The 18,014-nt window shown below is 52.5% G+C and overlaps 5 protein-coding genes across 5 annotated transcripts; 3 read left to right on the forward strand and 2 right to left on the reverse strand.

Moving 5' to 3' along the window:
- Positions 1-274: 274 nt before the first annotated feature.
- H6S33_012548 (uncharacterized protein) lies at positions 275-1,103 on the forward strand (the record flags this gene model as incomplete). The annotated part of the gene is made up of 5 exons (XM_044843911.1): positions 275-440; positions 511-528; positions 599-666; positions 726-859; positions 938-1,103. 5 exons carry the CDS (start codon positions 275-277, stop codon positions 1,101-1,103), a joined length of 552 nt encoding a protein of 183 aa, XP_044695197.1.
- A 1,488-nt stretch (positions 1,104-2,591) lies between these two features.
- Positions 2,592-4,047, reverse strand: H6S33_012549 (uncharacterized protein; the record flags this gene model as incomplete). The annotated part of the gene is made up of 3 exons (XM_044843912.1): positions 2,592-2,846; positions 2,906-3,953; positions 4,022-4,047. 3 exons carry the CDS (start codon positions 4,045-4,047, stop codon positions 2,592-2,594), a joined length of 1,329 nt encoding a protein of 442 aa, XP_044695198.1.
- A 419-nt stretch (positions 4,048-4,466) lies between these two features.
- Positions 4,467-6,716, forward strand: H6S33_012550 (uncharacterized protein; the record flags this gene model as incomplete). The annotated part of the gene is made up of 5 exons (XM_044843913.1): positions 4,467-4,598; positions 4,666-4,735; positions 4,812-4,856; positions 4,923-5,696; positions 5,773-6,716. 5 exons carry the CDS (start codon positions 4,467-4,469, stop codon positions 6,714-6,716), a joined length of 1,965 nt encoding a protein of 654 aa, XP_044695199.1.
- A 3,721-nt stretch (positions 6,717-10,437) lies between these two features.
- H6S33_012551 (uncharacterized protein) lies at positions 10,438-16,511 on the forward strand (the record flags this gene model as incomplete). Its single annotated transcript, XM_044843914.1, has 7 exons — positions 10,438-10,445; positions 10,526-10,718; positions 10,773-12,299; positions 12,350-15,145; positions 15,196-16,003; positions 16,067-16,277; positions 16,337-16,511. 7 exons carry the CDS (start codon positions 10,438-10,440, stop codon positions 16,509-16,511), a joined length of 5,718 nt encoding a protein of 1,905 aa, XP_044695200.1.
- A 182-nt stretch (positions 16,512-16,693) lies between these two features.
- Positions 16,694-17,341, reverse strand: H6S33_012552 (uncharacterized protein; the record flags this gene model as incomplete). Its single annotated transcript, XM_044843916.1, has 1 exon — positions 16,694-17,341. One exon carries the CDS (start codon positions 17,339-17,341, stop codon positions 16,694-16,696), a length of 648 nt encoding a protein of 215 aa, XP_044695201.1.
- Between the last annotated feature and the right edge of the window lie 673 nt (positions 17,342-18,014).

Genomic DNA, 18,014 nt, shown 5'->3' on the forward strand with positions numbered 1-18,014 from the left:
GTGACACCCCATGTCGCACCGCATCGGAAGCGCTGTGGCGCCCCCCCCCCCCACCAACTGTGGCTCACGCTCACCAACGGCACAACGCTGATTGGCCCATCCTCGTTGGCGGGGATTCCCTTCCTCCCTCATTCCCGAGGTAACGACTTTCTCCGTCTCTGAACTTCCCGGGCCCGCCCCATCACAAGCAACCGCAACCCGCAACAATCACCATTTTGCAAAACCACATCTACACCATTCCCTCCGCCCCATCATCCATCACAACTTAATTTCAATGGCCTCCGCATTCAGAACCTCCGCCCTGCGCACAGCAGCTTCCGCCTTCAAGACATGCGCTCGACCGGCCGTCGCCGCTCCAAAGATTGCCTTCTTGAAGCCGCAGCCTAGAATCGCCGCTTTCCACACATCAAAGTCCCTCAGCATTCTTCCAGCTGGCCCCCGTGAGTCCCGACCGAGTCTTACAGTATGAGGAGGAGAGGGACATGTGCTGACTTAATTGCTTCACTACAGAGGTCATCGAGGGAACCAGTATGATATCCCGCCCTATCTACTCGGTTCGTTGCGTTGGCACAGTACTGATTATACCCTAACTATACAGTTAACGACGCCGCGCCCGTCCCCGAGCCTAACCCCTCCCACGGCTCTTACCACTGGACTTTCGAGCGTGTACGTTTCCCCCCACCTCTCCTCTCCCCTCTCCCCCATCACGCACCATACTAACCTAGTCCCCACCAACACAGCTCGTCTCTGTCGGTCTCGTCCCGCTCACCGTCGCCCCCTTCGCCTTCGGCTCCGTCAGCCCCGTCACCGACGCAATTCTCGGCGCTGCTGTCGTAATTCACTCCCACATCGGCTTCGAGTAACCCCCCCCTCCTCTTCTCCTCTCTCTTTCTGATGAAAAGCAAGAACATGAGCTAACATAAAGGGCATGGAAAAGAGCTGCGATCATAGACTACTTCCCAGAGCGCAAGCACCCCACGGCGAAGAAGGCGTTGATGTGGATCCTCAAGGGCAGCACGGTCTTGGTCCTGGTCGGGCTGTATGAGTTTGAGACGAACGATGTGGGCATTACGGAGGCTGTGAAGAGGGTCTGGAAGGCTTAGAGGGCTGTTAGTGGAAGAGTGGAAGTGTGGGCGTGAGAGGATGGACTAGGTAAAAGTGGAGCCTTTTTTTTTGTTACCTTTTTTTTTTTTTTTTGACGGTACTGCTGGGCCCTTGCGTTGCGGTGTAGATAAATATATAAAGTTTATTTTTGCCGGCGGGCCTGCCTATGAGAATTTGGGTTAGGAGAGGGATAGCGGTATTGGCTCTTCGGGGTGTGAGGATTGGGTTGAAAAGCTCCATCGCTATAGTCTCCATGGATCCGGCGTCAGATACCTATATAGTAAGTAACCGGCCGGCCAGCCAGCCAGCCAATGGGAACCGCTCATAAACCAACTACACCATTAATTGCGACTCCTGAAGATTTACCTATCCAGTAGAGTACCGGTTACGTCAAGTAGTTGTGGAAGCCAGTCGAATCCTGGCTAGTATCCGAGTGATAATTTATGAACCCATGTAAACTGGCTGGCGTGTGTGAATACATAAAAATACTCCAATTACCCTTCGGCGGCGGGATAGATAAAAAGAGCCACCAAACCCGCCCTACACTACATATGAGCAGCGCTTCATCTCAACCCATCTCCACGGCCCCACACACGCCGCTACGCCCTACGGATTGCTACATGTATGTTGCTCTAGCCATGCTATAAAATATCTTACATAGCCATAGCTACGAAGACTTCACATCCGAGCACCCAAAAGAAAATATCCTGTAGCAGGGGCATCGTGTAGCTATGGCGGTGGAACAGTAGGCCGTGGAGTTACATAAATACCATGGCGCTGCATGCCGCATGAGTGTGGGGTATCTGTGGGGGATGGTTTTCTCTCTTTGGTGCGCCTAGAGACCTATAAGATATGGCTAGAGACAGACGGTCTTGCGTCTGGACTGTCGGGCTGGGTCTTTGCCCCACCATCCGAGCTCCTGAAAACTTTACGGCAGCGCAAAGCAAGCACTCGACCATACCGACGGAGCCAGCGGGTGAAAGGGTGCACGCAAGTCTAGCTGCCTACCTACATAAGTACATGTATCTATCTCAGGCTTCTAAAGCCCATCTCGCCCGCATACCGCCCCAAGACGTTGTTGGTGTGCCTGTAAAAAGCAAAGCGAGCGAGAACCGAGTGACAGTCCATGACGCACCACCACAAACCAAGCCCAAAGAGGGCAAGCGGGGGGAGGACCGGGCAATGATCGTATCGCCAAAAAAAGGATAAAGAACTTTTTTTAACATAGGAAATACATGTATTTGGGGGGTCGTCTATGTACTTGTAGATCTACTTGAAGTAACGAGATCTACGCACTGTACAGAACCACAGAGAAGAAGAGAAAGAAAAAGAAGAAAAAAGGAAGCACTTTTACCCATCCATCCCATCCATCCGTCCATCCATCCATTTACAAGCAAAAAACCGCACACAAGAAGCCGCATACAAAAAAAAGTATAACAATCTAATAAAAGAAGGAAAAAAAGGAGAGAGAGACCCTAGATGCCTCTCTACCTAACCCTCGAAGACCTCTTCGCCGGCTTCTCACCGATCCGCGCCTTGCCCAGCCCCTGGCGGATCTCGTCGAGCTGCTCAAGCCCCGTGAGCGTCTTCCCCTTGCGCACGCGCGGGTTGTTGCGGCCGACGACGTTGTAGCCTTCTAGGAACTCGTCCATGATGTTGTTGAAGTCCTGGCGCGTCTCGGGCACGGGGGCGGCGGGCGCTTCGTCTTCTTCTTCGGAGTCTTCGGCGTATTCTTCTTCGATCTGTGTGTATGTTAGCAAAAATGCCTATTACAATATAAGGGGGTGAGAGGGTTGAGTACCTTATCGAACCGGGCATCCAGCGTAGTAAGCCCCTCCGTGCGGAAGAGGGAAGAGCTGGTCATGGAGTACCCTGAGCTCTCAGTGCCAGCTTTTCTGTGCCGCCGCCGGGTCCGCCCCGACATGGACATTGTGCCGCCGAAGGACGAGGTGCCACCGAACGACATTGTGTCGGCCATGGAGGAGGCGTCGTCGGCGCCCGCCATCTTCTTGTTGCGCTTCTCGGCCTTTTTGAATTTCGAGAACTCGCTCATCCAGGCGTTGTCGTCGGCGGGTGCAGCAGCAGCAGCGGGAGCATCCCCTTCCCTCGCCTTCTCGTCTGTCTCTTTCACCTCCGCTTTCTTCTCTCCAGCGGCACCTTCCTCAATGGCTTTCGCCTTCTGGTGCTCTCCAGGCTTCTCAGTCGCATCCGACTCCCACCCACCATCCTCCTCCTCCTCCTCATCCCAGAAGTCCTCACCATCATAAAACTCATCCGGCATCGCCTCCCCGCCCTCCGCCAGCTCCCCAAAGATATCCTCATCATCATCAACATACGCCTCGTCCTCGAGCGCCTCCAGCACCTCCCTCAGCCGCGGATCCATGTCCGGCCGGAACCCGCGGATCTCATCCTGCACCTCCTGCTGGTCCCTCCACGTCCGCTGCAGCTGCACCTCACTCGCCATCAGCTCCTTCGGGATCAGCCTCTTCGGCTCTTGCTCCTCCGCGCCCGCTGCTAGGGCGGCGGCAAGGTCCGTCTTGCCCTTGGCCTTGGGCGCCTTTGCGTCGATGACGACGGCCTCGGCGGCGCCCGGCTCGCGCAGGTGCTGCATGTAGTCGTAGGCGCTGTCGTCGTAGTAGATGCCGTACATTGCGGCCTCGCCCTCGTTCTTGCGCGGCGGGGCGGCGCCGGAGGCCGCGAGCTCGGTGGAGAGTTGGGTTGCATTCTTGATCTTGGTGTTGGGCGCGGCGACGGGGGTGAAGACGAAGTCGGGGGCGGTAGAGTCGTGGATGAGCGGGTCGGCTTGCGAGCGGTAGCGCAGCTGGTAGGTCTCGGAGGACTTTTTGTCGCTGCGGGGTTGTTAGTTTTTGGGGGGGGGGGGGGGGGGGAGAGATTTGAGGGGGAGGGGGAGACTTGCATCCAGCGTTTGGTGCGGGGGGGCATGGTTATTGATTACTTTACTGAGGAGGGGAGGGTGTGGGTTGGTAGTGTTGTGGGGGGAGGGCTCGGAGATAGTGGAGAGAGAGAGAGAGAGAGACGTGTGGAAGAGCGCAATTGTGCTGACAAAAGGCGTGGGAAGCGAGAGAGAAAAAAAAAATATTGTAGCAAAGTTGGAGAAGACGCTCGCTCTCTTGCACCTGTCACGCATCAGTCATTCAGTCGCACCGCAACGCTCAACCCCACCACAGCCCACAGCCACAGCCCACAGCCCACAGCCCACAGCCCACGTCAACCCCGCTACATAGAAAAACTCCCCCCGGAGAAAAAATAAAACATCAGAGCCCCCCCAACACAACCAACCACAACCACAACCACCACAAACAGATACAGATACAGAAAGACCGCCAGGAAATACACACACCATGGGTCTACCAGAGAGCAAGAACCGAGTCGGCCTCGGCAGGGCACTCATGAACTCAAACAACAAGACCCGCAGGCTCGCTGGTCGGGGGCGCGGCGCGGGCCGTGGCGGGTCGTCGGGGCCTGGTGAAGTCGTACGTAGGCCAATGAAGCGCTACATATAAGATATAGTCAGAGGCTAACAAACTGCGCTGTCTGTAGATGCTCACGGAGAAGCACGAGGCCGACTGGTACAAGATGCGGTCCATCACGCAGCAGAACGATCTTGACGGTGCGCACATGCATTGCAGTCCCCTATTTATAGAGAATGGGCAAAAAAGCTGATTGAGATATCATTGCGACTACAGAGTTCTTGACGACGGCCGAGCTGGCAGATACAGACTTCACAGCCGGTATGGCCCACTCACTCTTCTTATGCCAGTTTACTCGAACCAAATACTAACGCCCCCTCTCCGCAGAGAAAATGGACATGAAGATCATCCACAGCAGCCAAACCAACCCCTACCTCCTCAACCCCGACCAGGAGCGCACAACGCTCGCAAAGCACACCGAGTCCAAGCGCGAACTCACCGTGCCCCGCCGCCCCGCCTGGGACTCCAGCACCACGCCCGCCGAGCTCGACCGCGCCGAGAAGGACTCGTTCCTGCAGTGGCGCCGCGGGCTCGCCCAGCTCGAGGAGTCCAAAGACCTTCTCATGACGCCGTTCGAGCGCAACCTCGAGGTGTGGCGCCAGCTGTGGCGCGTCATTGAGCGCTCCGACCTCGTCGTGCAGATTGTCGATGCGCGCAACCCGCTGCTGTTCCGCTCAGAGGACCTCGAGAGGTATGTCTTGGAGGTGGGTGCCGAGAAGAGGAACTTGCTGCTGGTGAATAAGGCGGATATGATGACGCTGGAGCAGAGGACGGTGTGGGCGGAGCACTTTGAGAGGGAGGGGATTAGGTATCGGTTCTTTTCGGCAGCGTTGGCGAAGCAGAGTAATGAGGAGCTGGAGTTTAGTGATGATGGGGAGGATAGCGGCGATGAGGAGGTTGAGGTCGTGGATGAGAATGAGGAGGAGATTGCCAAGAGCACCAAGGACTTGAAGATCTCGAAGGAGCCTGCTGCTGCTGCTGGCGAAGAGGACTGGGAGGACGATGCGTCTGACGCAGAGCCCGAAGAGCCCATTCGGACGAGAATCCTCACCATTGACGAGCTGGAGGACCTCTTCCTCGAGCACGCCCCCGCACCTGAAGGCAAGTTCCCCCCAAACTCCTCCATACAATCGCTATATATATATATATATAACAAAAGACTAACACCCCCCCACAGAAGACGCCGACCCCTCCGCCCCCCCGCGCAAAACCCAAATCGGCCTCGTCGGCTACCCCAACGTCGGCAAATCCTCCACCATCAACGCCCTCATCGGCGCCAAAAAGGTCTCCGTCTCCAGCACCCCCGGCAAGACAAAACACTTCCAAACCCTGCACCTCAGCGACCGCATCATCCTGTGCGACTGCCCCGGCCTCGTCTTCCCAAATTTCGCAACCACCAAGGCCGAGCTCGTCTGCAACGGCGTCCTGCCCATCGACCAGCTCAGAGAATTCACCGGCCCCGCGGCACTCGTGGCGAAGCGCGTACCGAAGCCGTTTTTGGAGAAGGTGTACGGGATCAAGATTGTCACCCGCCCGCTCGAGGAGGGCGGCACGGGCATACCCACCGGCGAGGAGCTGCTCTATGCATATGCGAAGGCACGCGGGTTCACCAAGACGGGTGCGGGCAACCCCGACGAGAGCCGGGCTGCGCGCTACATCTTGAAGGACTACGTCAACGGCAAGCTTCTGTTCTGCCACCCGCCCAACACCGACCCGCCCATCGACGCGCTGCACTTCAACCGCGACCTCTACTCCGACGAGCACCTGCCGTCGCACCGGCGGACGGGCGAGGAGCACCACGACGACGAGGAGGAGGAGGGGGAGGGGGATATGGTGGTGCTGGGGCTCCAGGAGACGGGAAGGAAGAGTAGTAATCTGGATAGGCAGTTTTTTGGCGCGGCGGGAGGGTCGGCGGGGCATCTGAGGAACCCGTTTCATCAGGCGGCGGGGCAGGCGGGGGCGCTGCAGGGCGGGAAGGGCCTGTCGGGGAGGAAGGCGAGGACGATGATTGCGCTGGATAATGGGCTGAGTGCGGAGGAGGTGAGGGCGGTGATGGGGAGTAAGAAGCATTTTAAGAAGGGGAAGAAGAGGGAGAAGGTTTCGACGCATGCGGACTTGTAGGAACAATTTAAAAGTTGTGCTTTTTTTTTTCTCTCTGTCTTTTCTTCTGCTTCTTCTTTTTTGCTTGCTCTGTTTGTGTGTTGTCTTTGTGTATTCTTCTTGTGTTTTTTTTTTCGTAGTGTAAATATTGGAATTTGGAGGACTGACATTATACCGGGAGGGGGGTGTTTTTTCTTTTCTGTTCTGTTTTGGCTTGTGGGCTTGTTGGCGCGGTTTTATTTACGATAACTACTACTCTGTGGGCGGGGGTTTACTATACGTATGTACTACAATGACAATGGGGGCGGGGCGGGGTGGGGTGGAGGTGGGGATTGGGTCGGTCGAATACAATGCGGTTTTTTCTTCTTCTTTTTCTCTTTTGCCCTTTTTGGTTTGTGGTGCACGGTGCCTGTGTGCTTTGTAGGAGGGATTTCCCTCAAGTGTGGGGAGGTGGGGGGGGGGAGGGGGGGAAGGGTGTCTGGGCCATGGAGTGCTGGTAAGTGGTGTGAAGACTATCTCTCACTTCTGGTAGATTTGATTGATTGATTACTTTATTAATTGTATGTAATCACTTGTGGTAGCATTTAACTACGGTCGAATCTCTCTATAAGGGTACCTCCTATAAGAATAATCGCCCTATATATAAGGGTACGACTTCTTGGTCCTTAAGATTGGGTCTTTTAAATACTAAATGACGCTTGTTATATATATATATAAAAGGTAAACGCCCTATAAGGGTACCAAAATCCAGTCCCGAGCGTACCCTTATAGGGAGATTCGACTGTATAGCTATCCCATCAACCGTAGCAACCGAGTTAAGGACCCAATTGGGTTCCACTTGAAATAAAGTTACCCTTCTCAAATTCACAGCAACACCAGCTCCGTGAGTACTATATTAAGAGCTGTTATTGGGATCGCTTAATAATCTTTCCCGCTTCTTTCTTATCAGTAAACAGGGCTGAATTATATCGTTTTTGTGTTTTTGTCGAGGTTGGAGTTGCAAAGTACCCAATTGGAACCTCAGGCCTCTACGGTTCATGGGATAGCACTGGGGGAGGGGGGAGGGGGAGATGACGAGTGTAAGTACATAAGTATCTCGATCGATGGTACCTGATTGATTCCAATTCTGTAAAAAAAAAAAGGGGGGGGGGGGGGGGGGGTCATGGTTGTTTTGGTCACCAGTAATGTTCTCCTTAACTTGCTCGATAGCCAAAAAAAAAAAAGAAAAAGAAAAAGAAAAAGAAACAGAAAAAAGAAAAAAGGGATTTTTTTTAATCTGACCGCCTCTAGAGACTCGTTGCTCAGGTATTGTATTGTCTCGATGTGTTGATATCGGGCCGCCGTTGCAATTAGGTATCGGAAATGATCACAAACACATGTTTTCCGAACCACCACCCCCCGTCGTGCCCTCGTACGTCCGTCACTGGAAATCAATCTGCAATTAATCGACCTGCTAAGACCTCCCGATTAACCACCACCACCACCACCCCAAGCCAATCCAGACGGCGAGATCACTCAGTCTCGGCGCAACAGTACCACCGTACCGGCCCTGAGCCCTATAGCTACCGGCGGCCAAAACAGCAAAAAGTCTGGGCGAGGAAACAGGTGTTTTTGTTTATAAGCTCGACAAACGTGCCCTCTCTTTTTTTGGACCCAGGGGGGGAACCTTCACCCCCCCCTCTCCCCTCCGTTACCCCCCTTCTCCACCTTTGTGGAGAAGGGGGAGACCTCTCCCCACCCCCTACTCTCCCCATTAATTTGGGGAGAGTAGGGCATTCTTTCCGTTCGCCTGCCTCCCTTCCCTCCAATTCGGGGGAAGACAGGCGTACGGAGAGAATACCCTACTCTCCCTAAATTAATGGGGAGAGTAGGGGGTGGGAAGAGGTCTCCCCCTTCTCCACAAAGGTGGACGGGGGGGGGGGAGGCGCAACGTGCCCTCTCTCTCCCCTTCGCGGGAGGGAGGGGGCTGAGTTGCGTTAGGTCGTTTTGTTGCCCTCTCTCTCCCCTTCGCGGGAGGGAGGGGGCTGAGTTGCGTTAGGTTGTTTTGTTGCCCTCTCTCTCCCCTGTGCGGGAGGGAGGGGGCTTTTTTGCGTTGGGTTGTTCTGCCCTCTTCTTCCCCTTCACGGGGAGGGAGGGAGCTTTTTTGCGGCGGGTCGGTTTGTCCCTGTTGCGTCCTGGGTGATACCGAGGGCGCAAAAGGGGTAGAACGCTTAGCTTGTGGGCTTCTGGGGGGGTTATTGGGGCAAGCATTGGATGGTCTCTCGCTTTCTGATATCGGAATTCGGGGTGGAGGGTGAAGTACGGCTTAGTGTTATGGGTATCTATGATGAGGATATAAGGTGCTTCCTCTGCCCCCCAAAATTAGAGATGATGCGGAGGTGATAAGCTTTTTGTCCTCCGCCTTCTGATTCTCAATAAGGGAGTAAAGAGATCACTTACGGGGCTCGGATGGCTGGCGTCGAGAGCGAGTGGAATCATGGGGAAACGGGATCGAGGTGAACTTGAGTCACAAGTGATCACTCGATACATAGATTAGCTCTAAGGCACATGTGCACTAAACATGTATAGTTGGCCTTGCAAAGGTGCATAAAGATGCAGAAAAGGGTATTTATAGACTCTCCATTCGTTCTGCACTTTTTTTAATTCTGAGATGTAGAGGGTGGGTGCAAGGTTAGATGATGAATACATGTAGTCTACCACTTGCAAGACGTAGAGGAACTCCTAATGCCTATCACCAAGAGCTTCGCAAAGGAGGGAGTATGAGATTAATTGGCCCAAAGGCCTTATATGATTTAATATGAAATCGAGATGGGTCCATAGAACGAATACATATGGCGAGGAACGGACGCGGAGTTACACTGGGAATAATAAGATAAGCCTTATAATAGCTTAGATCGACAACTTAACAGCCCCTAGAGAAGCAAATCAATGACCTGGTGGGGAACGTATGGGGTCAAGATCGAGTAATAGGAGGGGATCTTTTTGATACGCATCGTATGTGTTGCTGGAAAAAAATTGAAAGTAGTTGGCATCCAGCTGAGCTGCGCGCTGTTACTGCTGGGAGTTGTCGTTGTCAAGTGAAGCGTGATGTGATTTGATAGGTGTCAGATGACAACATAGGTATGGTAGCGAGTGATCAGGCACAAACATAAAACAATCGAAGAAATGGTAACCCCTCCTGGGGCAGATGGAGATACGATGCGTAGATTAGGTAGAATACCGTGTAGTATGTGTGCGCGCGTATCATGTGTGCGCGTGTATCTACATACATCCTGTAAAGTGTAAGGTTTGGTGGTGGTTATAATAGTTTTTAGTTTGCGTAGTCGCTGCCCTTCCTCAAGATTCTTACATATTCTTCCCCTCCACCCCCTCATCAGTCTTCATCTCACACAACTCTAATGGTCTTTAGGAGCTTTTTCGTCCTGTCTAATCATTGGTTCGCTGAGTGATATTGCATGAAGAAGACGCGCTCGGTGTCATCGCCAAGACGTTCAGGGACCGGGGCACAGACACCTTGGCTGTCAGCGCGTTCCCTTTCTGGTCAATCCTTGTTCCTCAAATCTTGAAAGTCTCGGAGCCTCTCCACGAGCCCGCGCTTTCCGGCAGCAACCCGTACCGGAGGTCCCATTCAGCTCCCAAAAATACATTCCCTTTACATTTCCTTCCCTCCTTTCTGTTCTCAACTCTTCAAACCCCGTTCATCTAAGCTACCAGTATAATCATCGTCTATTGAACCCTCGTTATGGATAGGCAAGTCGTCTAAATAGTTTCCCTGTGTCCACGTTTCCCAAAGCATCCAAGTGCTAACTCGTAAGCTTCGTACTCCTTAGATCCACTCGAGGGCTCCGGCGCAACGCTCTCCAAAAGCTCGCCGCCCTTTCAGCAAAAGAACCATCTACAGATTCCCCAAATGCCGATCTCGAACGTCTCTCGGAAGGTTGTGTATCCCACAGTACCCGTTACGTCAATGGCGGCATCAACGGGTTTTCCAACCGACCTACAAACACCAGCGACATCCCTATGGTACCCCTTAGATCCCGCCCGATCGTACTCGGTCTCTATTAACCAAAGATATAGTCCCTCCGCGAATTTGAAGTGCTCCTCGCACTTTGCAAAGCTGCCCCACAGCTCCAATCCCTCGACGAAGCAGAGAGACTTCGTCGTCAGCTTTCACCATACCTAATAGAGTCGTACAACCAGCGTATCGCCGCTACCCCGTTTTTCCGCGAGATCAAACCGAGCCCGTGGGAATCCCTCACCTCCCACCTCACCTCAGCTCTCCTCTCACTGGGTTTCAAGTTTCCAAGCTTAAGACCTGAGGTGCTGGAGACGATTAATGTCTATCTTTCAAACGCGGTTGACCACTCCCTGTGCGAGCTCGATGAAGAGGAAATGCTCGTGTTTGCTCCCCCGGTACTTTCATTTCTCGGGTTCCTAGATGGGACCGCCAAGAACATCAATTTCTGGTGGTCTGCAGACCCAGAGCACTCCTCAGCACCTTTCGTAAATCAGGTTCGCAGGGTGCTGAATGACGACTACCTCAAGAACGTGGAGATCGTGTTTTCCAACATCCGCGCCTCACAGGAGGAGGAGGTTCGGATCTGGAAGACATGCGTAGAAAACTATGACTCGTCTAATCGCCCTATCGGTGCAATGTTGCTTCAGCACGGATTCACGAAATTTCTTGCTGCCTCTACGGCCCTTTTGGTCGTTGATACACCCGTGCCTCAGCAGCTCGGAATCCTCGACGCTATGATGTCCGAGCGAGGAGTTCCCCAAGCTAACGCAGATAAATCGTGTGCTGTGGAACCACTCGCCGAACTCGCGGTCGAGGGAGTCCAGCTGCTTGAGAACGGGGTGGAGTATGGGACAGAGGCGTGGCAGCAAAGTTTGGGATACAGTGTTAAGGCTCAGGCATTGACTGCCTACGCTTGCTGTGCATTCCTGTCTGGAGAAATGGTGGATGATGATCTTCTTAACAGCTGGCTCTCCACCATCATTACAGATCCAGTGCAGATGGGTAACCATGATCTTGCCTCGGCAACCCTCAAGATTCTTGCCTTTGCTTCCAAAAACGATGCCCGAGCTGCGCCAAACTTTATCAGCACGCTTCACAAGCTTATCGTGGAGGGTACTCCAAATCCCGAGACTACAAAGGTGGCCGGGAAATGTCTGGCGTATGTGTTGCGTTACCAGCCGCAAGATGCTACAATAACCACTCTAAATACACTGGGACATGTTTTGTCATCAAACAACCCAGAGAAGGCATTGAAAGCTGGAGGATTGCGGCCATTTGATGCGACGGCAAGCTCATTATCTTTGGTAACCAGTGGGGAAGAAGAGAAGGGTGTTTACGCAGTAATCATAGAGACGATTGTAGGTGTTGTTGAGAGCTGTCGGGAAGAGAAGATGGTATCGCTCGGCCAAAGCATCCTCATACAGAGACTGAACAAGGTCAACGCTCTGGTCAATGGCAGGATTCTCGCGGGGTTGGCACAGCTAGCGGTTATTGGGGCTGCGGCGGATTTCAAGGGTGTGTTACAGACCATGAATAAGATGGGTATTGATGCAGTGATAGCGGATGATCACCAGGTCATGGCGGCTGTAAGTTTCCATTTTATTGTTTATGAATTTTGATCACTGACCGTTCCAAGGTCCTTAATGCACGCATGTCCATGGCCAAAAACATCCCTCGCGATTCGCAACTCTACGATGTTTATCTTAATGACCTTCTTGAATCCGCTGGCGCGATCGGAGGTGCCAACGCAGACCCACAATTGGCTCCCCGAGAGCTAAGTCAGTTGATCAGCCCTCTTGCCCGCCTCCTCTCCTCTAACGGGTTTGAAACCAACTTTGCTCTCCGCTATGATGTTGTTGCCGCGCTGCTACGTGATTTCTGGTTCAACTGCGCACAGCAAGGGATTATCCATGGCTCTGAAATCTTGAAAAGATATAATGTGGATTTCCAGATAATTGCTCAGTACTCGCCTCCGCTGGTATCCGGTATCAACGAGGATGAGACTTTGGAGAATAAGCTGGATCAGATGCCTATCTTGAAGAGAGGAGTAGTCCCGCAGAATACGATCGAACACAAGAGGCGCCTTGTGATTATGCTTCCCACCAATGAAGTTGATATCAGAACCATCAGCCACCCCCGAACGATATTTTTGGAAGCGGCAAATACGCTCGAATGTCTCCGGGCTGAGGGCGGAGGCTACTCCAAGGTGCTGGCGTACTTTGTCGAGTCTGGTTTCAAGGCTGGTGAAGGTAGCAACTGCATGATCACGATCGCATCAAAGGTTACAGAACTCTACATGCGCAGGGTTCTCTCCGGGAACTACCCGCAGTTCTCCGCAGGACGTGCAGCGGAGGAGCTGGCAGAGGTCTTTGTAGGATGTTGTCATCGACTGGAGAAGGTTCAGGCGATGGCAATTAATACGGCTGACCGTATGATCGCTGCTATCCCCTCTTCGCTCTGTCAACGGGCGTCGTTGTTTGCGTTGTTGGAGTTATTGACGCTGCTGTGGATTTCATGCTTGGACGAGGAGACAGACGAGTACACTACTCGATCCACGTTCACTTCTACAAAGGGCAATGTCTCTATTGAGCTCCCTGATAACTACCCGTTCAGACGTAAGACCTTGAACGCCTTCAAGAGTCGCGCGAAGGGGTGGGTCCAAAAGGTGCTAAATATCGCACCTTTGGATGTTAAGGGTCTGCTGCAGACATATCTCTCCGAATTTGAAGGGGAGGATGAAGGCTCCTTCGGGCATGTCTCCCTGGGCCGCTCCTTTGCGCTCGAGATGGGAGCAATGGTTCCGAGCGGTGACCAGAAGTTGGCGAGTATTGAACATCTGGGCGACTGCGAAGCGAACACTGCTAGTGATTTCGTAATGCAGTACACTACAAGGCAGGCATACAGGTACATTGATTCGTCTATGGATAACTCAAAAGACCTAGTAGCGTTTAGACCGCTAGGAGCAATGAACACAAACGCCGGACAACTGCCACGACCGGATTCGGCGCAGGCAGTATTGGACCAGATGGAGAGTAAAGACTATGAGAAGGAGTTTGTACCGATTGAAGAGGTGAGGGATGTACTCAAGAAAGCGGCAGCGCTAGTTTGTAGAAGTGAGAAGGATCAGGGACCGCTCATTCGTGGGCTGGTCGGGATCCCGTTCTCAATGTTTACGAAGAAGAGCATCAACCTTGGAATCTCACTTTGGACGGGTATCATTCATGAGAAGCCAAAGTTGCAGGCAAGAATGCTTGCGGAGATTGCTAGGAATTGGGAGATGACGGTGGAGAAGAGAATGGGGTTGTACTCACCCGAGTTGGTTGCTCCTGACGCCTTTGATATGAGGATGGAATACGCTCCCAGCGATAAGGAGCAGCAACTCCAGGATCAACACAATGCGTCGGAGCTTCTGACTCCCCATTTGAAGCTGCTGAACTTGTTGTCGAGCCATTACCACGCAAATCGACATGGTAACCCGCACATTCAGCAGATCTTCCTTAGGCTGGTTAGGATCTCGTTGGCGGGTCTGCATCATGCTACCGGCCATCCTCTCGCGAGAGAGATTAGATTCAGACTGGTTTTGTTTGGTCTTCAGGTGCTGCGTTATAGCACAGGTTTGAATGAGCGTCAGCAGATTGCATTTAAAGACCTCATATTATCTGCTGCGCTGTCGTGGTTTACGTTTGCGCCGAGATGGAGCTTTGGTGGTAATAAGCTTCAGGTAAAGGCGGAGGCTCATGTGCTACAAGATGTCGCAAATTTCATCAATACCATGGCGAATATTGGTGGGACCAACAAGAACGTGAGGTTGAAGCAAGATCTTCTACTGTTGTTGGTGGAGAATGAGCAGACAAGATTGGCAACCTGGCTGTATCCGCTTGACCATTCGAGGAAGCACCATTTGCTGCCCACATACTCTGCACGCCCAGCTACAGATAACAGTATTGCGATTCTGCTTCCAGCGGCGTGGCACGAGAACCCGGCGATTGCGGTCCAGCTGTCCAAGCGGTTCCAGAGCCCGCGACTGGAACAGGATATTAGGCGTCTTGTCACAACGTATCCTGAGAAGGTTGTGGACCAGCCGGATGCCGTGCAGATTATGATGGGAGATAAGATAGCTCCTGGGCTTAGATTCCAGTTGAAGTATCTTCTCTTCTGGGCGCCGGTCAATCCTATTACGGCCACGACGTATTTCTTGCCCTCGTATGCCAACAATGCGTTTGTGCTGCAGTATGCGATGAGGTCGTTGGAGAGTCATAGCATCGATGTGACGTTCTTTTATGTTCCGCAGATTGTGCAGACGCTGAGATATGATACTTTGGGTTATGTTGAAAGGTTCATCTTGGAGACTGCTAAGTTCAGTCAGTTGTTCGCACATCAAATTATCTGGAACATGAAGGCGAATGCGTTCAAGGACGAGGACTCTACTATTGTAAGCACTATCCGCTAATTTATTTTAAGCACTTGCTAATCGTTTTATAGCCGGACCCAATCAAGCCCACGCTTGACAAAGTCATGGAGCATCTTGTCAACAGCTTCTCAGGCGTAGACAAGAACTTCTACGAGCGTGAATTCTCATTCTTCAACGAAGTGACCTCCATTTCTGGAAAGCTTCGCCCCTACATCAAAAAGACCAAGCCCGAGAAAAACGCAAAGATCGCCGAGGAGCTCGCAAAGATCCAGGTCGACGTCGGAGTCTACCTTCCGTCCAACCCCGACGGTGTCGTCGTCGATATCGACCGAGCCAGTGGTAAATCATTGCAGTCTCACGCAAAGGCGCCATTCATGGCGACCTTCAGAATCAAGAAGAAGCCCATCCTTTCGTCACACGAGGACACAACTGTGGGCGGCCACAAGAGACGCCAGGAGAGTCAGAGCACCATCACGAAGGAGGTCTGGCAGGGTGCCATTTTCAAGGTTGGAGACGACTGTAGGCAGGATATGTTGGCTCTGCAGCTCATCTCCGCGTTCAGGAGTATCTACAATAGCGTGGGGTTGGATGTCTATGTGTTCCCGTACCGTGTTACTGCTACTGCACCGGGTTGCGGTGTCATTGATGTATTGCCAAAGTCGATCTCTAGAGATATGCTTGGGAGAGACTACGAGATGGGGCTCTATGATTACTTCATTAGCAAGTACGGTAGTGAGGACAGCATCAAGTTCCAGGAGGCGAGGAACAACTTTGTCAAGAGTATGGCTGGTTACTCGGTCATCTCTTATCTGTTGAAGTTTAAGGATCGTCACAATGGTAACATCATGTTGGACGAGGCTGGGCATATTTTACATATTGGTAGGTTTTTTCTTTCCTTGGTTAGATATGGATGACGGGATGGTGGCTGACTAAAGTGGATAGATTTCGGTTTCTGTTTCGACATTGCTCCGGGTGGTATCACCTTTGAGAGGGCCCCCTTCAAGCTCACTGCGGAGATGGTCTCGGTCATGGGCGGAACGACGGATTCGCAGGCCTACTTGAGGTTCGAGGAGCTGTGTATTAAGGCGTTCTTGGCGGTTAGACAGTACGTCGATAAGTTGGCGCATTGTGTCATTTTGATGTTGGACAGCGGGTAAGTTTATCCTTTTGATAATGGTTAGTTATGATAGAGTCTAATATGTGTTGCTTTAGGTTGCCTTGCTTTAAGCCAGAGACTATTCAGAACTTCAGAGATCGTTTCGTGTTGGAGAAGAGCGAGAGGGAGGCTGCGGATTACATGAGGTATCTGATCAAGAAGAGTTATAGCAGTTTGTCGACTGGACAGTATGATAGGTTCCAGCACTTGACGAACGGCATTCCTTATTAAGGAGTCTTTGGATTGGAAGGAGTATAGACAACGGGGCATGGCATGGGATTTTCACTTGTATACCACAAAAGTATCTGTATTCACAGGCATTTTTTTATTTCATTTACTGTTATTATTTGTTAAAGCTCTTAGCGATACCTAGATAGAAATTTATTGTAATCATTTTTACCTCTAGCCACTGTCTAGCTCTTTGCCAGCCTCTCCCTCCTCTGCCCCAACGCTATCCTCGTAGCATTGACAATCTCCACATGCTCAACAGCATGTATCCTCTCCTCCACCCTCTCCAGCGTATCCCCCTCCACAAACGGCACCTCCCTCACCACGATCGGCGTCCCTCTATCCACCGCAGTGATAACATGATGCACCATGACCCCAGTCCTATCCACCTCGCCCTTCCCCCACGCCTCAAACGCCCTCTCAATGGCCCCCGCACCATCAAAGCACCCGGGCAGCGCCGGATGCAGATTCACGATATCGACGCCAGCCTCCTGTAGCGGGCCCAGGCACGTCGGCGACAGGATATGCATCCACCCCGCACACACCACCATGTCCGGGCTGTGCTTTAGTATGTGGGCTGCCAAGTCACGGTCGTAGGCCTCGCGCGCGGCCTCCGTGGTCGGGTGTGTCTTCTTGTAGGGTAGCATGTTGTGGTAGGTCGTCGGGATCCCGGCATTTGCGGCGCGCGTGAGGCCGTAGGCGGCTTTTTTGTTGGAGATGACGTGAGTAATGGTGGCCGAGAGGAGGGGCGGTGTGGACGTGGTTGCGTCGATGAGGGCTTGCAGGTTGCTGCCGGAGCCGGAGATGAGGACGAGGAGGGTTGGTGGTGCCATTGTGGTGGGCGGGGGGTATAGTGAGGGTATGGAGAGGGTGTTGTTTGGGGGATGGGTGAGTTTAGGCGGAGGTGAGGTTTTGAGGACTTGAGGTCGGTGGTGAGGTGGAGTATGGTATGGTATGGTATCGGTGCCCCACTATGTATGTAGCTGGCTGGGATGGGCCCCGCGTTTGGAGAGTTTTTTTTTTACCTGCCCTGCGTCATGTGGGGGGGGGGGGGGGGGGGTGCTAACCGTATGTGGGTGGTGGGGGTTACAGAGCCGCAACCTTATTTTGACAGCGGCGAGTGAGAGGCTGTGCTTGGGAGAGAATATATTTAAGGAATTGGTTGCATGTTTAGTGCCTCGTGCATGATAGTATGGGTACATATGTGATTAATGCCTCCGGTTGCAGTTGGGGATCAGAAGGCTGTAGATGCTTGTGAGTTGGTACGTTTGGGCCGTCTTTCGGTGGTCTTGCTTGCTCGATCCCCAAATGTTGGATATTTGGCGTTGGCGAAAGTTAGTGATACTAATCTGAATCCTGGTCTTGATCTAAAATCTGATCAATTGAGTGATCCTGAGCGATCAAAACACATCATTACATTTCGAGGTCATGGTGGGGAGGGAAGCACGCTGCTACCGACGCACTAGCGTTAATTGTGTTTTAAGGGAATTAGAAAATTACCTACCA

Source organism: Morchella sextelata (assembly GCF_020137385.1).
Source record: "Morchella sextelata strain SCLS chromosome Unknown scls_8, whole genome shotgun sequence".
Lineage (NCBI taxonomy): Eukaryota > Fungi > Ascomycota > Pezizomycetes > Pezizales > Morchellaceae > Morchella > Morchella sextelata.